Source organism: Phocoena sinus, chromosome 13 (genome assembly GCF_008692025.1).
Source record: "Phocoena sinus isolate mPhoSin1 chromosome 13, mPhoSin1.pri, whole genome shotgun sequence".
NCBI lineage: Eukaryota > Metazoa > Chordata > Mammalia > Artiodactyla > Phocoenidae > Phocoena > Phocoena sinus.
In genome coordinates this window covers 22,968,217-22,984,726 of record NC_045775.1, presented here as the reverse complement: position 1 = coordinate 22,984,726, position 16,510 = coordinate 22,968,217, and the positions used below count along the sequence as shown (strand labels likewise).

Below are 16,510 nucleotides of genomic sequence, written 5' to 3'. Positions count from 1 at the left end.
ATAAATCTCAGCTCTGGCCTTTATTGTTGTTCAGACATGACAAGGTTGTACTCCTTTTGGAATTAGTCCTTGGCTAGAGCCATCTTGCCATCTTTTGTCCACGTCCTCTAAATCTGGGCTCATCTGAGAGCAGCATGTGCTGTCACCTTGGTGACTTCAGATCTCTCCCTTCACTTCTCCCTGAGGTCGTTTCTGCCTTTAAAACAAACAAACAAACAAAAAAGATTTATTTGTTATTTTATTTATTTTTGGCTGCTTCGGGTCTTAGTTGCGGCACGTGGGATCCTCATTGAGGCATGCGGGCTCTTCGTTGCTGCACACAGGCTTCTCTCTAGTTGTGGCGTGCAGGTTTTTTCTCTCTCTAGTTGTGTCGCACGGGTTCCAGAGCACGTGGGCTCTGTAGTTTGTGGCATACAGGTTCTCTAGTTGAGGCATGCGAGCTCAGTAGTTGTGGTGCACAGGTTCAGTTGCCCCGCGGCATGTGGGATCTTAGTTCCCTGACCAGGGATCAAACCTGCATCCCCTGCATTGGAAGGTGGATTCTTTACCACTGGACCACCAGGGAAGTCCCCATTTCTGCCTTTTTATCTCCACTCCCACATTAGTCACCAAGCATCCAGATTCTCTGACTGAGGGATCATATCCATCTTTCCTCTGACGTTTGGAAATCTGCTTTCCTAGAGGCATGATAACATGTTGACTATATCCAGTGCTGTTATTACAGATAATAAGATAACAGGATCATATTCTCTTAAGATTCTTATGGCTTTCATATCTGTAAATAACTACTGAAGGTCAGAATTAGGTCCCAGAGTAACAGTTTGTTGCTCCTTTTATCTTTTTTGAGAAATGAAATTGTCAAAGATTGAATCAATAATGTATCAGATGATCTGCTTTATAAGCAAAGGGTGACTATTAGCAGAAATTATCCATCTCGATCAAAGCTGTCTTCTGAGGTAATTGGTTTGAAGAAAGCATCTTTTACATCTTCTAACTGGCTTGAGGTCTGTGGCACACTCCCCCAATAGCTTTACTTTAATTCTCTTTCCTCCACCCAGTGTCTGCCTTAAGATTCGCAGACTCCCATGCAACCATACCTGCTGAATTCAGAGTGGAACTCCCTCACCAGATCCACATGCTTCCATTTTTCTATTAGATCTCTTTCCTTTGGACATGCTTTATTGCCATTTCAATAAATAATGTGTCATTCTACCAATTCTTGGTGTGTTCTATGATGTTACATTTACTTTCCTGCCATTAGATTCAAGATCAATTTTTTAAGCAACCATTCCCTGCACATCAATGGAAAGACCTTTCTGGATCCATAAATATTGTTCCTGGTCTATTTCACTATATTTCTCTTGAGAAGCAGTGGCTATATCTCTTATTATTTTTTTCTTCTTTTTGATGTCATATATGTTATGCTTTTATGGTTGCCTTAGGGCATTTTATGGACCATTGCTCCTCGAAATTCAACTTAAACCTTCTGGATCAGGGCAGTGGCATTAATGACATCCATCTCCCACCCTGACCCATTGTTCTGATCTCCTAAGCCATGAGGCCCTATCCAGACCCTATTTTTAATACTATCCAGTTGTTTATTCTCCATGTCCTTCTCTCTCAGCCAAAGGTCAGAACCTTCATGAAACCAACTGAAAATGTGAAAACACCACCTGTTCCCCCCAAGGAGTACTTTTTATTTTTTCCCCGTCCAGGACTTTAATGTTATTAGAAACCCATTCCAGACTTCTTCTGGCTGCATCCTTAATCCCCACATGCATGTCAAGAATGGGTTAGCGGGGCTTCCCTGGTGGTGCAGTGGTTGAGAGTCCGCCTGCCGATGCAGGGGACACGGGTTTGTGCCCCGGTCCGGGAAAATCCCACATGCCGCGGAGCGGCTGGGCCCGTGAGTCATGGCCGCTGAGCCTGCGCGTCTGGAGCCTGTGCTCTGCAACGGGAGAGGCCACAACAGTGAGAGGCCCACGTACCGTTAAAAAAAAAAAAAAAAAAAAGAATGGGTTAGTGAGTAGAAGTTGATGAATCTTGGAAAGCTTCTGATCAAGGCTTACAGGTGTGCTATGGGAGAATAGGCCATCTGGAGAATAACAACTAAGAAGACAAGATAACTTTCTAACTTGAAAGAAGCGATTCTTCAGCCACATAGCTATGATGCATACAGCTTAGCAAAGGCTTTAGATAAAATCACAGATGTAAAAACCATAATGGCTTATTAAAAAATAAAACTAGAAATATTTGGGAATACTTTGACCTACTTGCATCTGGTCATGGAAATTATGCTGTTCCAGAATACTCCTTCATCCAACCGGCAAAAACCAACCAGCAATCTGTACAGAACAATAGCCTACAGCCAAACGCATTTCTTATGTCCCTCTGTTATCTTCTCTTAGCTTAAGTGTTTTTGATAAAATAAGGATAATAATAGCACCTTGTGTCTTACAGAGTTGTGAGAATTAGATATGAAGCACATAGAACAATGCTTAAGTACACAGTAAAAGGCCAATCACTTTTCTAGTTCCTATTATAGTTATTTTCATTATTATTATCCCATTAAACATTTCAATCATCTCCCCAAATCCTTTTCCATTTCCCTGTTGGTTCTGAGACCTAGAATTGCTTAGCTATTTCTTTCATACTGAAGTATAATGTAGAAAGGAACTATAGGGAAGAAAAGAGAACCTTCAGATTGAAGGTGAAGATCCTTGAAAGGAACTATAGGGAAGAAAAGAGAACCTTCAGATTGGAGGTGAAGATCCTTGTGCTGAGTATTATACATTTATCTTTTCAAGAATAAAATCAGGAAATGCATTTTCTCATTTTTTTTCTTCCCAGGGACATTGCTGCCAGGAACTGCCTCTTGACCTGTCCGGGCCCTGGAAGGGTGGCCAAGATTGGAGACTTCGGAATGGCTCGAGACATCTACAGGTGAGTACAGACTGCCATCGCCCATCAGAGCTCACCTCCTCAGCTTAACCCCCTCAAGAGAGTGTGACAAGGCTGCTTGTGCCCTAAAGCATCTCTGGTGCCTTGTCAACTTGCCACCTAAAATGTCATTAAGTTCCTTTTCAGGACATGGGAAGCCTTAATCATTGCTCATGCCTGAAGGGCTAATTCAAGGATCACACTGCCTGCGATAATTGATACTAAGCTGTTAATTAGATTGTCTTTCTCCTTCCAACTCTATAGTCCTAACATGTTCTGAGACACAGAATAACCTGGATACTTGATATGGAAAACGTTTCTAGGTAAACTTTAAGTTACTTAACCCCTTTCCTCAATACTCAGGAATTCTAAACAGGCTTAGCTTCCATCACCCCAGGCAAGAGCACCTTAGAACTGACAGGAAACTGGGCCCAGCTCATTGCTCTTCTTTTCTCACACCAGGAGACACAGGAGTGTATTCAAAGCCCATAGGTACTTAGCTCAGCTTCATTTCTTTTCCCCTGTCATATTCTTAAGGCTACATTAAAAAACAAAGTAAATTTTAATTAAAAAAATACTCTATTATACTTTATCCCACTCTTCTCTTCCCAACCCCTAGTTTCTTCTTTTTTTTTTTTTTTTTGGTCTGTGCCGCACTGCATGGGGGGTCTTAATTCCCCAGCCAGGGATTGAACCCGTGCCCCCTGCCCTGAAGTGGAAGCGCAGAGTCCTAACCACTGAACTGCCAGGGAATTCCCATTTCTTCTTTGTCTAATTATTTACAACAGTGACTCACTCCATTAGCTGAGCAAGTGACTCCCTTGCATGGTCACTAATTACACCTTCCCTAATCCGGAGGTAGAGTGAGGAGGGATGGTCATGTAGACCTTTCAGTCTTTGGAGAATAAGGGAGACGTTGAAGGCCTCGCACGGAACTGGTAAACAATCTCCGTGGGGTAAGAATGCCGATGGCATCCTGTTACCACAGGACAGCAGTACCTAGGAAATTAGGAGTTAGCAATGTTTTCAGCTACGGTCATCTACCACTGGTATCCACCATATACCCTGCTAATGCTCCACGTCACCCTCTTCTATCACCCAGAGTCTCAGCGTTCCTTCCCCTCCTGTCTCAGAGCACCCTGGGAGAGCCTGTGCGCTAAGACACAAATGTTGCAGTGGGACTTAGTGAGTCACATGATCTGGCCCTTCCTCTCCATCCTCAGCACCGACAGTTCCCCAGCTCTAGGCTTCACCGCCCAACTTCCCTACAGTTCCGGCTTCCCACAGGCACCGCACGACGCCACATGTCAGGAATAATCTTCCTCGAGAGCCGCTTTGCCGTTCCAGCTCCAACAGCGCCCCCAAGAAACTTCTCCTATACTCTACCCCCGCTTTGGATAGAACAAATGCATTCTTCATTGGTCACTGAGCTTCGTACATACCTACATCATCACATGTGTTGTTCTTACTGCAGTTGATTCTACCACTAAACCATACCTTGGAAGAGAGAGTCTATGACTTATTTGTGTCCTCAGCACGTGGCAGAACACCTGACACACACTAAGTACTCAGTTCATGTTTATTGGAGTAATTAATTAATCTAGGCAGCTGGTGGGGAGCCACCTCCCATAGCACACCAGGCACGGGAGCACAGTGGTATGAATTCAGTTACTAGTTTTTATCAGTCAGTTGCATTAACGACATCAGTGACAAAACCATGGAAGGCAGGTGCTCTCCTGGGGGCTCTGCTATGGCACGCAGCTTCCCGCCCGCTGCCTAGAGGGTTCCATGTCGAGCACCTGTATTGAATTAGATGCTGTGTGAGTGCCGAGGAGGATCCAGAGTAGGACACCAGCCCTGCCCTCAATTCTCCCATCTGGGATCTCGCATTACCATGGATCATCAAGAACAGCACTTATAAGGTTGGAGTAATGTTATGCATTGTGAATTGTAATAAACAAAACCCATCAGGGAACTCTAACTACCTGCCAGTGGGTATTTTTAGTCATTGCGTAGCTCTTTCCTTTCACACCTGCAGTGGGCTGTTCTGTCTCCTGTGAGGTGACACTAAGGTTGTTAACTAGGTGATCTGTGTCCCCTGCTCCCCTCCTGAACCACAAGCGCCCCTTGTTAATTTCAGTCCGTCAACCGGTAGATGTTGTTGCCACTCTCTCAAGGTACCTGGCTCAGAGCCATTTCCAGAACCAAGTCCGCTTTTCTCTTCTCCCTGCAGAGCGAGCTACTACCGAAAGGGAGGCTGTGCGATGCTGCCAGTCAAATGGATGCCCCCGGAGGCCTTCATGGAAGGAATATTTACTTCTAAAACAGACACGTGGTGAGTCTTTCTGCTGCCCTCCTCCAGGTCCCACCGTGGGCCTTAAGGTAGAGCTCGTGAGCCAAATGATCCCACACTCTCGTGGGGAAGGGTAAGAAGAATCAACATACCTCTCCTACGGGAGCTCTCAGAGGTTGGCATACATCGAGCATCGGAACCACCGGAAAGGCTTTGGTAAAACACAGGTAAACACTGGACCCCACCCTGAGAGCTTAGGATTCAGAAGGTCTGAGGTGGCTGAGAAGTTGCATTTCTAACAAGTTCCCAGGCAATGCTGATGCTGCAGGCTGGGGGACCACACACTGAGAGCCACACATAATAACGAAGTTAGATTTATTCCAGGAATGCAACATTGAGTTAAGACTAGAAAAATTGATCAATGAAATTCTCCACATTGACAGAATCATGGAGAAAAGGAAATAATTATCAGCACAAAAGTGCTGCAGGTGATGGTGGTGGTGAGACCCCTTCTACAGCTAAAAATCAGTTTGGAAAACACTGCACATTAGATCTCCAGAACTTATTCATCCCGCATAACTGAGACCTTGTGCTCCTTGACCAACATCTTCCCCTTCCCCTCCCCTCAGCCCCTGGCAACCACCATTCTACTCTCTGCTTCCATGGTTCCACTTATGAGTGTTTGTCTTTCTGTGTCTGACTTATTTCACTTAGCATACTGTCCTCCAGGTTCATCCATGTTGTTGCAAACGGCAATTTCCTTCTTGTTTATGGCTGAATAATATTCTATGGTTTATATACATGCCACATTTTCTTTATCCATTCATCCTTTGATGAACACTTAGGTTGTTTCCATATCTTGGCTATTGTGAATAATGCTTCAGCGAACGTGGGAGTGCAGACACCTCTTCAAGATACTGATTTTATTTCTTTTGGATGTATACCCACCCAGAAGTGGGATTGCTAGATCTTTAGTTCTATTTTTAATTTCTTGAGGACTCTCCATACTGTTTTACATAATTCCTGTAAGAGCAACACATAATTTTTTAAATGGCAAATTGAACCTGTGCTCCCTCCCAAAATACACACACACACACACACACACATACACACACACACACACATACACACACACACAAAACACACATACACACACACTACAAGGGAGTCTTTTTAGTTGCATAAAAATCCACAAGGTCAAAGACAATGACAAAATTTGGGAAACTGGAAAGTTTACAGACAAGTGGTCTCTTACTTAGAAAACTAGGAAGTTGATATCTAGGGCCATCCAGAAGCAGCCTGGTTCACTCTGCCTGATCAGGAGCCCCAGAAAGGCCCAGGAATGGAAGGTGCCAGCACCTCTGAAAGTAGAGGTGCAGCAGAGAGGAAAATGAGTTACAGATCTGTTTAAAAAGTAACTAGATCATTCCCTCACCCCATCCCTCCTCTACCAACACACAGGGCTGGGGTTCCCTCTCTGAAGAGGTTGAACTAAAGTCTTTCCGGCCTTAGGGACATCAGACATCAGCAATTCTCTCCTATAAGCATGCATATATATATATTTTTAAGTCTACCTACTTAAAGGTGTAATGCCCCCTCCATCCCCTCAGTGCCAAGAACACGGCAGCTAGGCAGAAGGAGATGAGGAGATTCTTGAAGGAGGGACTGACCAATGAAGTGAAAAATTTCAGACACCACAAGTGCTAGTGGGCTGAATAATGGCCATCCAAAGGTATCAGGCCCTCATTCCAGAAACCTGCCGTTGTTCCCTTATAAGAAAAAAGGAGTCTGCAGATGTGATTAAGTTGAGGACCTTGAAGTGAGACAGTTATCCTGGATTATCCAGTGGGCCCTAAATGCCATCACAAGTGGCATGAGAGTCAGAGGGAAGTTTCATACACACAGGACAGAGGCAGAGGTTGAAGAGATGTGGCCACAAGCCAAGGAATTCCAGCATCCACCAGAAGCCAGAAGAGGCAAGGAACAGTTCTACTCTAGAGCCTCTGGAGGGAGCGTGGCCCCGCAGTCACCTTGCTTTCAGCCCACGCGACTGGTTTCAGACATCCACCCTTTGGAACTGTGAGAGAATAAACTTGTGTTGCTTTAAGCCACCAAGTTTGTGGTACTTTGTTACAGCAGCCAGGAAACTAATGCACCTCGTGAAACAAGCGAGCCAGTTTGCCCACCAGTTGACAAGCCTCATCTACATAGAGCTGCCCATCAGCTTTGTCATGTCCCAGTCTTAATACATGAACAGACAGCCAAGAATCAACAAGCGCTTGAGAAAAGATTCTAATCTGAAGGAAACAAACATATAAAAAGGAACTTGGAGGAAGAAGAATGCAGAAAGCTTAGGAAAACTTTTAAAAACAATATCCTCGAAAATTATATTATTGCAACCATAATCTAAAGATAAAAGATTATTTTAAACAATGTTTTTAGGGAAAAAAAATTCCTGGATATAAAAATATGATGAGAGAGCCCTCCAACGAGATGGAGCATTAGTTCCCCGGAGCCCATGTGGGCAGCACACGGCAGCATCCTTTCAAAGAGCACAGGGGGGGAAAAGCAGGGAGAAGAAAGAAACTTGGCAAACACTGCCTCAGCCAGGCGATCAAGGTCAACATGAACAGTGATAGATCATGTTGATAGCAAGTACCTTCACCTGATATGATGAAATGGCAATTAACCTCTGTGGCCTTTCTCCCAAAACCCAATAACTCCAGTCTAATCCTAAGAAAAACAGACAAATCCTAATTTGACATTCTAGAAAATTCCTGACTGGTACTCCTCGAAACTGTCAAGGTCATCAAAAACGAGGAAAATCTGAGAAGTTGCCAAAGTCAAGAGTAGCCTAAGGAAACATGACAACTAAATATAACATGATGTTCTAATGGGGTTCTGGAATAGATAAAGGAAATTCAGCAAAAATTAAGGAAATCTCAATAAACTATGGGCTTTAGTTAATAATAATGCCTTAATATTGGCTCGTTAATTGTAAGGAATGTATAACATTGATGTAAGATGCTAAAAATAGAGGGAACTGAGTGTGAGGTATGTGGGAACTTTCTGTATTATCTTCATAATTTCTTTACAACCTAAAACTGTTCTTAAGAAAATAAAGGTTTTGTTTTTTAAAAGATGATGATAGATGTGTGAAAGTAATGGAAAGGTTGGAAGACAGAGTTGAATAAATCTTCTAGAAAATAAAACAACTATAAATAGATGGAATAGATAGGAAAGAAAAGAAAATTAAAGGGATTAGACCATTAGACCCAGTTAGCTGACAACTAGGAGTCCCAGAAAGAATGAATAGAGGAAATGAAAGGAATAAAAATATCAAAGAAATAATTCAAGGAGATTTCCCAGAAGGACATACGTTTCCAGAATGAAAGCATCTAGCAAGTGCCAAGCACTGAATAAAAAGAGTAACGCAAGAGCACATCATCATGAAATTTCAGACCAGTGGTGATCAAGATGCTGCAAGCTTCCAAGGAGACAAAATCATAGTAAAAAATGATCAGAAGGGACTTCCCTGGTGGTCCAGTGGGTAAGACTCCATGCTCCCAATGCAGGGGGCCCGGGTTTGATCCCTGGTCAGGGAACTAGATTCCACATGCGTGCCACAACTAAGAAGCCCCTATGCCACAACTAAACAGATCCCACATACAGCAACGGAGTCCATGTGCCACAACTGAGACCCGGTGTAGCAAAAAAAAAAAAAAAACAGCTCAGAGATGAATGGCACAGTGGTCGAGAGTCCACCTGCAGGGGACACGGGCTCATGCCCCGGTCCGGGAAGATCCCACATGCCGCGGAGCGGTTGGGCCCGTAAGCCATGGCCGCTGAACCTGCGCGTCCGTAGCCTGTGCTCCGCAACGGGAGAGGCCACAACAGTGAGAGGCCCGCGTAACACGCACACACACACACACACACACACACACACAAAATATATATATATATATATATATATATATGTGTGTGTGTGTGTATATCACTCTGGCTTCCATTGAAAATAGACTGGAGTGGGGCAAGTGAAGATGAGAAGCCAGTTAGGAGAACACTGCTCATTTCTAGATAAGAGATGAGAGGGGCTAGACCTAGTGGCAGCAGTGGAAGCCATTGGCCGTGGTCAGTTTCAAGCTCTGTCTTGAGAGTAGTCAACAAGACTGTGCTAAGTTGGATGTGGAGTGGGAGGTGTGGGGAAGAGTGAGATCAAGGACGATTCCTAGGTTTGCTGCTTGAGCAGACAGCTGGACAGTGGTACTGCTGAGCTGGAAAGACTGGAGGAGGAGAGGGTTTGGGTGCAGAAAGAGCTCGTTGGAACATGTCAAGTCTGAGTTGTCTATTAAAATAGGCTGGTGGAGATGGCGGTACATGAATTTGAAGCTCAGAGAACTGCAGCGAACTGTGGATGGGATCAGCTGGAGATTTAAATACGATACAGTAACTTTGGGGTTCCCATTTTTCCTAAAAGTGCGCCCCACCCTCTACCATAATTGGGGCCAGTGGTGGTTCAGATGGAAGGGGCAGGCAAAGTGTGAACACGGAGACATAATTGGAGACAATCTTCCAACTTCAAGTTATGAATAAAGGAAAATAAAATTTAGCTTTAAAAGGTGATAAACATAGCACAGTTGTGACTTTAAAACTTTTTCATCAGATTATATTCATTGATTCAAATTTTTAAAATAATTTCATCAGCAATCACTTAAGCTACTTCTATAATTTCAGGCAAAGCAAGTTCAATAGCAGGAGAAACAGTGGGATTTTGTTCTTATATTTGTTTCTGTTTGATTTTGAATGCTTTGGTGCAAAGCTTTCTTTAAGTGTAGTTCCTATTTAGCACAGGTTCCGCTTATAGGTGATTAAAGAACCATTTGGCATACAAAATATAGATTTACCTTATCTGTAGGATTGCTAGATAAAATACAAAATGGCCAGTTAAAATGGAATTTCAGATGAACAGTGAATAATGTTTTGGTATAAGTATGTCCCATGCAGTGTTTGGGATACACTAATACTATAAAGTATTTCTTGTTTAACTGGAATTCAGATGTTACTGAGTGTCCTGTCTGGTTATCTGCTAAATCTGACAACACTACTTACCTGAAATTATCCACGTTCTATAATCAGCATGATTTCTTGCTCCCTTGTAAGAAAATAAACACCGATTTTCAGTCTATATAGTGGTTCTCTCAAAGGATACTGCAATCTATCTCCCTAGCTGTCTATCTAGACAAGCAGAAAACATATCGCTGGAATTCTTTAAGCCCTGCTGCCAGTTCCATCCATGATTTTGCTTATTTTGTTTTGCCTTGGGGGCAGACCACCAAACAGAGAGGAATAATATATGCACCAGGCAATCTGTAGGGAGTAGAATTAAGAGATCTAATAATGTATTCCAGTCTGTCTTGAATTAGCTGTATAATAACCTCTGCTTCAGCCTTTGCACCTAAAATATATGGAAAAGATCTTTGCCCAATTCTCCTCACAAGAACCTTTGAAGTTTCACCTAAATTATGTCAATAAAAAGTACTTTGTGTTCCTTAGGAGACGGAGGAACTATAGTTCTTTACAATTTTTTTTTTTTTGCGGTACGCGGGCCTCTCACTGTTGTGTCCTCTCCCGTTGCGGAGCACAGGCTCTGGACGCACAGGCTCAGCGGCCATGGCTTATGGGCCCAGCCGCTCCACAGCATGTGGGATCTTCACTGACCGGGGCACGAACCCGTGTCCCCTGCATCAGCAGGCGGACTCTCAACCACTGTGCCACCAGGGAAGCCTCTTTACAATTTTTGAGGTAATATTTATTAACATCAGAAAACTACAACCAGACACAAAATTTAAATTGGCTCTTTTTTTTTGTCAAAAAGCTAATTATGAAATTAAAGTTTTAAAATAAAAGTTTTAGTCAAAATATCAAAGCAGATGATTTTGGAACATGATAAAAATCATTATAATGTTCATTTAAAGCCAATAAATGAGAAATCAAATACATTTCTTTAGAAAGAGAGAAATAAGGGGAAAATGCCCTACCAGATATTAAAACATAAATACACAAAAAGTAAAAGAGAGTAGTATCAGTGCAAGAAGCAGACAAATCAGTGAAGTGAACAGATAGCCTGGAACAGACCTGTTTTACTCACAAGTCAATAGTTGAAGAGAAAATTATTTTAGGAATATGTATTGTTCGAAAAGTGGTTTTAGAAGAGCTAATAAAGTGACATCCTTACCTCACACTATACACCAAACTCAATTCCGACTGGGTTTGGGAAGAGAGAAAAAAACAAATACAACTGGAAGAAAATAAAATATATTCATCTAATTGCTGGTAAAGAGAGGACTGTAGAATCTATAAAACAGATGGAGGAAATCACACAAAAAAATTTTAAATAGATTTGACTACCTAAAAATAAAAATCTTTGGCATGCTAAAAAGGAGAATTAGAAAGCAACTAATAGAAGTTATTTGAATTGTGGATAAAAGGTTAACATCTTTGATATATCAAGCTTGTCTATAAATCAAAAAACTGATACCAAAACAATATGTGGTTTAAAATGGACAATATGTGGTTAAATATGAACCATTCATAGGAGAAAAAAATGAATTAACACACACACTCAACCATGTTAATTATCAAGTCAATAAACATAATTTAAAATATTCTACCATTTTTTACCTTAAAAATCAGCAAAAGTTCTCAGTGTTGGTGGGAGTGCCTGATGCACAATGCTGGTTGATGATCAGAGTGACCCCCTGGGAAGTCAAATGGACAATATGGGTAAAGAATGTTTCAGTGTTCATATTATTTTCACCTAGTAATTCCTTTAAAATTATCCTAGATTTTACTAGATTATCCTAATTCTAAATTCAGGAAATTTATCCTAAGGAAATTATCCTTTTAAAAATGTATAAAGATGTTCAGTGCAGTATTTTTAAATATTTAAAAAATTTAAAACAGTATGGAAATGATACATCAAATTATGGCACAACTACTCAGTGGAACACTTTACAGCCATGTCAAATTCTATTTATAAAAATGTTAGTATTAGCATGCAAGATGTTTATGCTATAATGGAATTTGCAAAAAAAATCACAGCAATTACATTTAAAAAAATCTAAGCACAGAAACGTGAACAAAAAAAAATAACATGCTGGTTATGTTTTTATGGAGCTTCACATGTGACTACTTTCTCATTCTTTTCTTTTTCTCCATATGAAGAGTTCTTTATGGTGGAAAAAATGTGAAATTTAAAAAATTAAAATTTTACATTGTGTATGTCTGTGTGTGTCTATGTATGTGTGTCTGTGTGTTTATGACCCTGTGTATATGATATGTATGTGCGTCTGTGTATTTATGTGTGTGTCCGAGTGTGTATGTGTACACGTGTGTGTCAGTGCCTGTGTCTGTGTGTGTACCCGTATCCACATCTTCCATCCTGTGCGCAGGTCCTTCGGAGTGCTTCTGTGGGAAATCTTCTCTCTTGGATACATGCCGTACCCTAGCAAAAGCAACCAGGAGGTTCTGGAGTTTGTCACCAGTGGAGGACGGATGGACCCACCTAAGAACTGCCCCGGGCCTGTGTACGACTCTTTTAGGAATTTCTACAAGTTACTAAGCACAGTTTTCCTTTTCAAAGAATATCTGCAGCCACATATGCTTTTTTGTTTTAAAATGAAGGAACCGGATGGCTGACCTCATTTAATATGCCCCAAGAGAGGAATATGTCTGTGGCTTCAATGGGTTAGTCTTCCAGCCCCTTGAAAGCAATAATGTCACACCTGAAAAGGTATCCATCGTCTGGATGGAGGCTGTGGACTCACCAGGCTCACACGCCTCAAGCACCTCCTAGGAATCTGTGTCCCAGACTCCGCCCCTGCTGCCCTGCACCATGGGTCTTGAGTCTCCTTTAAGTGTTTCTATTTATTCCCTGCGTTTTCTGCTGTCCTGTCTGGCATCCCTCCTTCCCACAAACAAGGCAGATGGGAAATAGAATATTCTGTCCCAGAGGTGACTTTAATTCGGGAATGGAACGAGAGGAGCCATATGTAACGTAAACACCAGGATGTCCACGTTCACGAGCCCTATGTTATATACACCCTCACGCTCTGCCCATCAGCAGAGGGCAACATGTACCAACACGGGACAAGATGAGTCCCCACCCTCGAAGACAGTGCCATTCCAGTCCCATCTAGAACAGTGTTGGGGGGAAAACGTATTTTTCATCCTGTTTCTCTTGATTTAATTAATGTGCTTTGTTCTTATTTTAGATACCGGATAATGACCCAGTGCTGGCAGCATCAGCCTGAAGACAGGCCCAACTTTGCCATAATTTTGGAGAGGATTGAATACTGCACCCAGGTATAAACATTTCCGCCCCCCCTTGGCCAGCATTTATATGGAAAAGTCTTGAAGACGGCAAATACCAAAATGGGAAATAACAGTTACACCAGCCAGGAAATATGAGTTATGATCATGAGGACGAATGTTAATTATCTATAAAGTAAAATGAGTAGTATCTCAGTTTGCCTGTTTTGTAGACAAATACTAGTCGCTGCCACTTAAGAGGAGTTGAGGCTTGGAGAGGTTTTGTCCAAGCCACACAGCTTCCCCGCCATCCCGCTGGTCCCTACGCAAATCCCGCTCCCATTTCCGTCAGTAAGGACTAAGTTTTTCCTCTTTTGATAGAAACGGGATACCATTTCCGCAGACGACTATGCCTCCTACCTCTTCAAGAGTGGAGGCCAAGTGAGAACCCCCGCCCCCTCCGTTTCCTTCGTCTCTGCATCTGCGCCGTCCTCAGTGGTGCCGTGTCCTCCTCTCCTTCGGGGCGGCCCCTCCTTCTGCACCATTCGCACCACTTTCAGGCCAACACTTACCTCCTCTCCGCTGTGTGTGCTTCCTTTCCCTCTCTTGCCTCTCATTCCGTCAGGATATCTAATTCTGGAGAACATTTTAGAAGTCAGACAATAAGCCACTACCTCTCTAAACTCCCTCTCATCTTAGCTGTGACAACAGACGTACCCATTTTCACACTGTAGTCATTTCCTGTCCTGATTCCATCTTTTCGGGTCCTTTGGGCTCGGAAGGCATTTATCTGCACAGACTTCAAGTTATTCGGGGTTCTTTCAGAGAACTTTACGTTCAGTGGCTTTTAGGTTATTATGTTGTAATATTAATGGAATACATCCACTTAAGTATATATACTTTGGAGTAATTTTCTTCTCCAAAGTACATAAGATCCCTCTCAAGAGCAAGAAACTCTGTACAAGCATATTTTGAATGACTCACTATAGAGATTAATGATTAATAGGGAAGGAATTAAGACTAAAGCAGAGAGAATTAGAAGGTAGTTGTTTTTTATTCTTAAACTTTTACTGATGGATACTGGACCTATCTGTTTTTCTGTTAAACTGAAGTAATGGTTTTTCCAATTTGCATAAAATATTACAGAATCAAGTTTCTGCAACTTTAAGCTTTCTACCACAAATTTTCCTCAAATCTCTGGCAACTGCCTTCTGCTTTTCTGTATTAGTCTGTTGCTGTAAAAATGATCTAGCACAGAGCTGATTTTGTAAACGGTTTTCCTCTTAGCACTTCAGTATTTCCTGGGTTTCATCAGATATAAACTAGTTAAAGAACCACTGCATTGTGATATTGGCACGTGTAATGATACGATGACAACACCCAGAAATGTTATAATCAAGTGTAGCCCATCCAAACATGATGGAAATGGAAAGACGAGAACTAGAGGTTAACCTGTTAAGCCCACATAGTGTGTCTCTCCTCTCCTACCCTCCCCTTGCCCCCAACACACACACAAGCACACACAAACTTGAAGTCAAACACATAGACCTTTTAGTTGAAAGGAATCATTTTTTAAAGTAATTTACAATCTTTTAAATCCATTAATCTGTAAGATTTGCCCAAAGGTGGTCTCTGCAAAGTCTTTCCTGACCCCTCTCCCCTGCCCTGGCAGTGGGCCACTTCCCGGCACCCTCTCCCAGCACCCTGCAGGCACTTCCGTAATAGTACTTATCCACCAAGCTCTCCAAAGATGAGGATGATTTCCCGTTTCTTATTCCCCCGTGCTTATAAATGAACAGATTCCCAATAAACACTGAATAGTCTCTTCATCTGTAAAATAAGTTCGGATGACATCCGTGCTAAGGGAGCTTCCAGATCCAACATGTTTGGCCTGTGGTTCAAAGTTTCCGTCCGTCCATTTCTCCCACCTGTAGGACCCAGATGTGATCAACACTGCTTTGCCCATAGAATACGGGCCCCTCGTGGAAGAGGAAGAGAAGGTGCCCATGAGGCCCAAGGACCCTGAGGGAATCCCTCCTCTGCTGGTCTCCGCTCCCCAGGCCAAGCGGGAGGAGGGCCGCGAGCCAGCCGCCCGCACGGCTCTGCCTTCCGCCTCCTCGGGCAAAGCCGGCAAGAAGCCCGTGGCCGCAGAGGCCTCTGCCCGAGGCGCCAGGGCGCTGGCCGTGAAGGGGGGACACGTTAACATGGCATTCTCTCAGTCCAACCCGCCCTCGGAGCTGCACCAAGTCCAGGGGTCCAGAAACAAGCCCACCAGCCTATGGAACCCAACTTACGGCTCCTGGTTTACAGAGAAACCCACCAAAAAGAGCAATCCTCCGGCGAAGAAGGAGCAGCGCGAGAGGGGGAACCCGGGCGGCGACGGCGGCCGTGCCATCCCGCCCCCCGCGGCTGCCGGCCACCGTCCAGGCACCTCTCTGCTCCTCGAGCCGTCCTCGCTGACCGCCAGCCTGAGGGACGTGCCCCTGTTCAGGCTGCGCCACTTCCCGTGCGGCACCGTCCACTACGGCTACCAGCAGCAGGGCTTCCCCCCGGAGGCCGCCGCCCCGGGCCCGGGCCGCTACGAGGACCCCGCGGCCAAGAGCCAGCCTGCGCCCTGAGCCCGAGCCGCAGCCCGAGGGCGGCGCGCGCCAGGTAACGGGCCCTCCGCAAGCCCCAGACCAAACGTCACTTTTCATTCTGTGCCAACTTGTTTTGAAGTGCCACATCAAAAGCTGTATTTTCAAATTGCTTCAAGAGGTTTTGAGCACGGGTTCATCCTATTCTTTCAAGAGGAGAAAATCTCATAAAGACGAGTGATAAACACGAGGCCCGAATGGGGCTGCGCAGGGTTTTGACGCACGGCTGGTGTCCACCTCCCCGTTTCTTTCCAATCCTGTGCGCTCCGCCTCCACGCACGCAGAACTAGCGCTCATGTGTTTCCTAGTTGGAGTCATAGATGTTCCCTTA

The 16,510-nt window shown here is 43.6% G+C and overlaps 1 protein-coding gene across 1 annotated transcript in view; it reads left to right on the top strand.

The window, feature by feature from the left end:
* The window catches only part of ALK (ALK receptor tyrosine kinase), a 742,496-nt gene extending 726,300 nt beyond the window's left edge, over positions 1–16,196 (top strand). Inside the window, exons 26-30 of the mRNA XM_032653286.1 lie at positions 2,851–2,943; positions 5,174–5,275; positions 12,685–12,819; positions 13,507–13,597; positions 15,478–16,196. Of these exons, the coding sequence (XP_032509177.1) occupies positions 2,851–2,943; positions 5,174–5,275; positions 12,685–12,819; positions 13,507–13,597; positions 15,478–16,161 (1,105 nt within the window). The 3' untranslated portion in view covers positions 16,162–16,196. The remainder of the gene's footprint in view (positions 1–2,850; positions 2,944–5,173; positions 5,276–12,684; positions 12,820–13,506; positions 13,598–15,477) is intronic.
* The last annotated feature ends 314 nt before the right edge of the window (positions 16,197–16,510 follow it).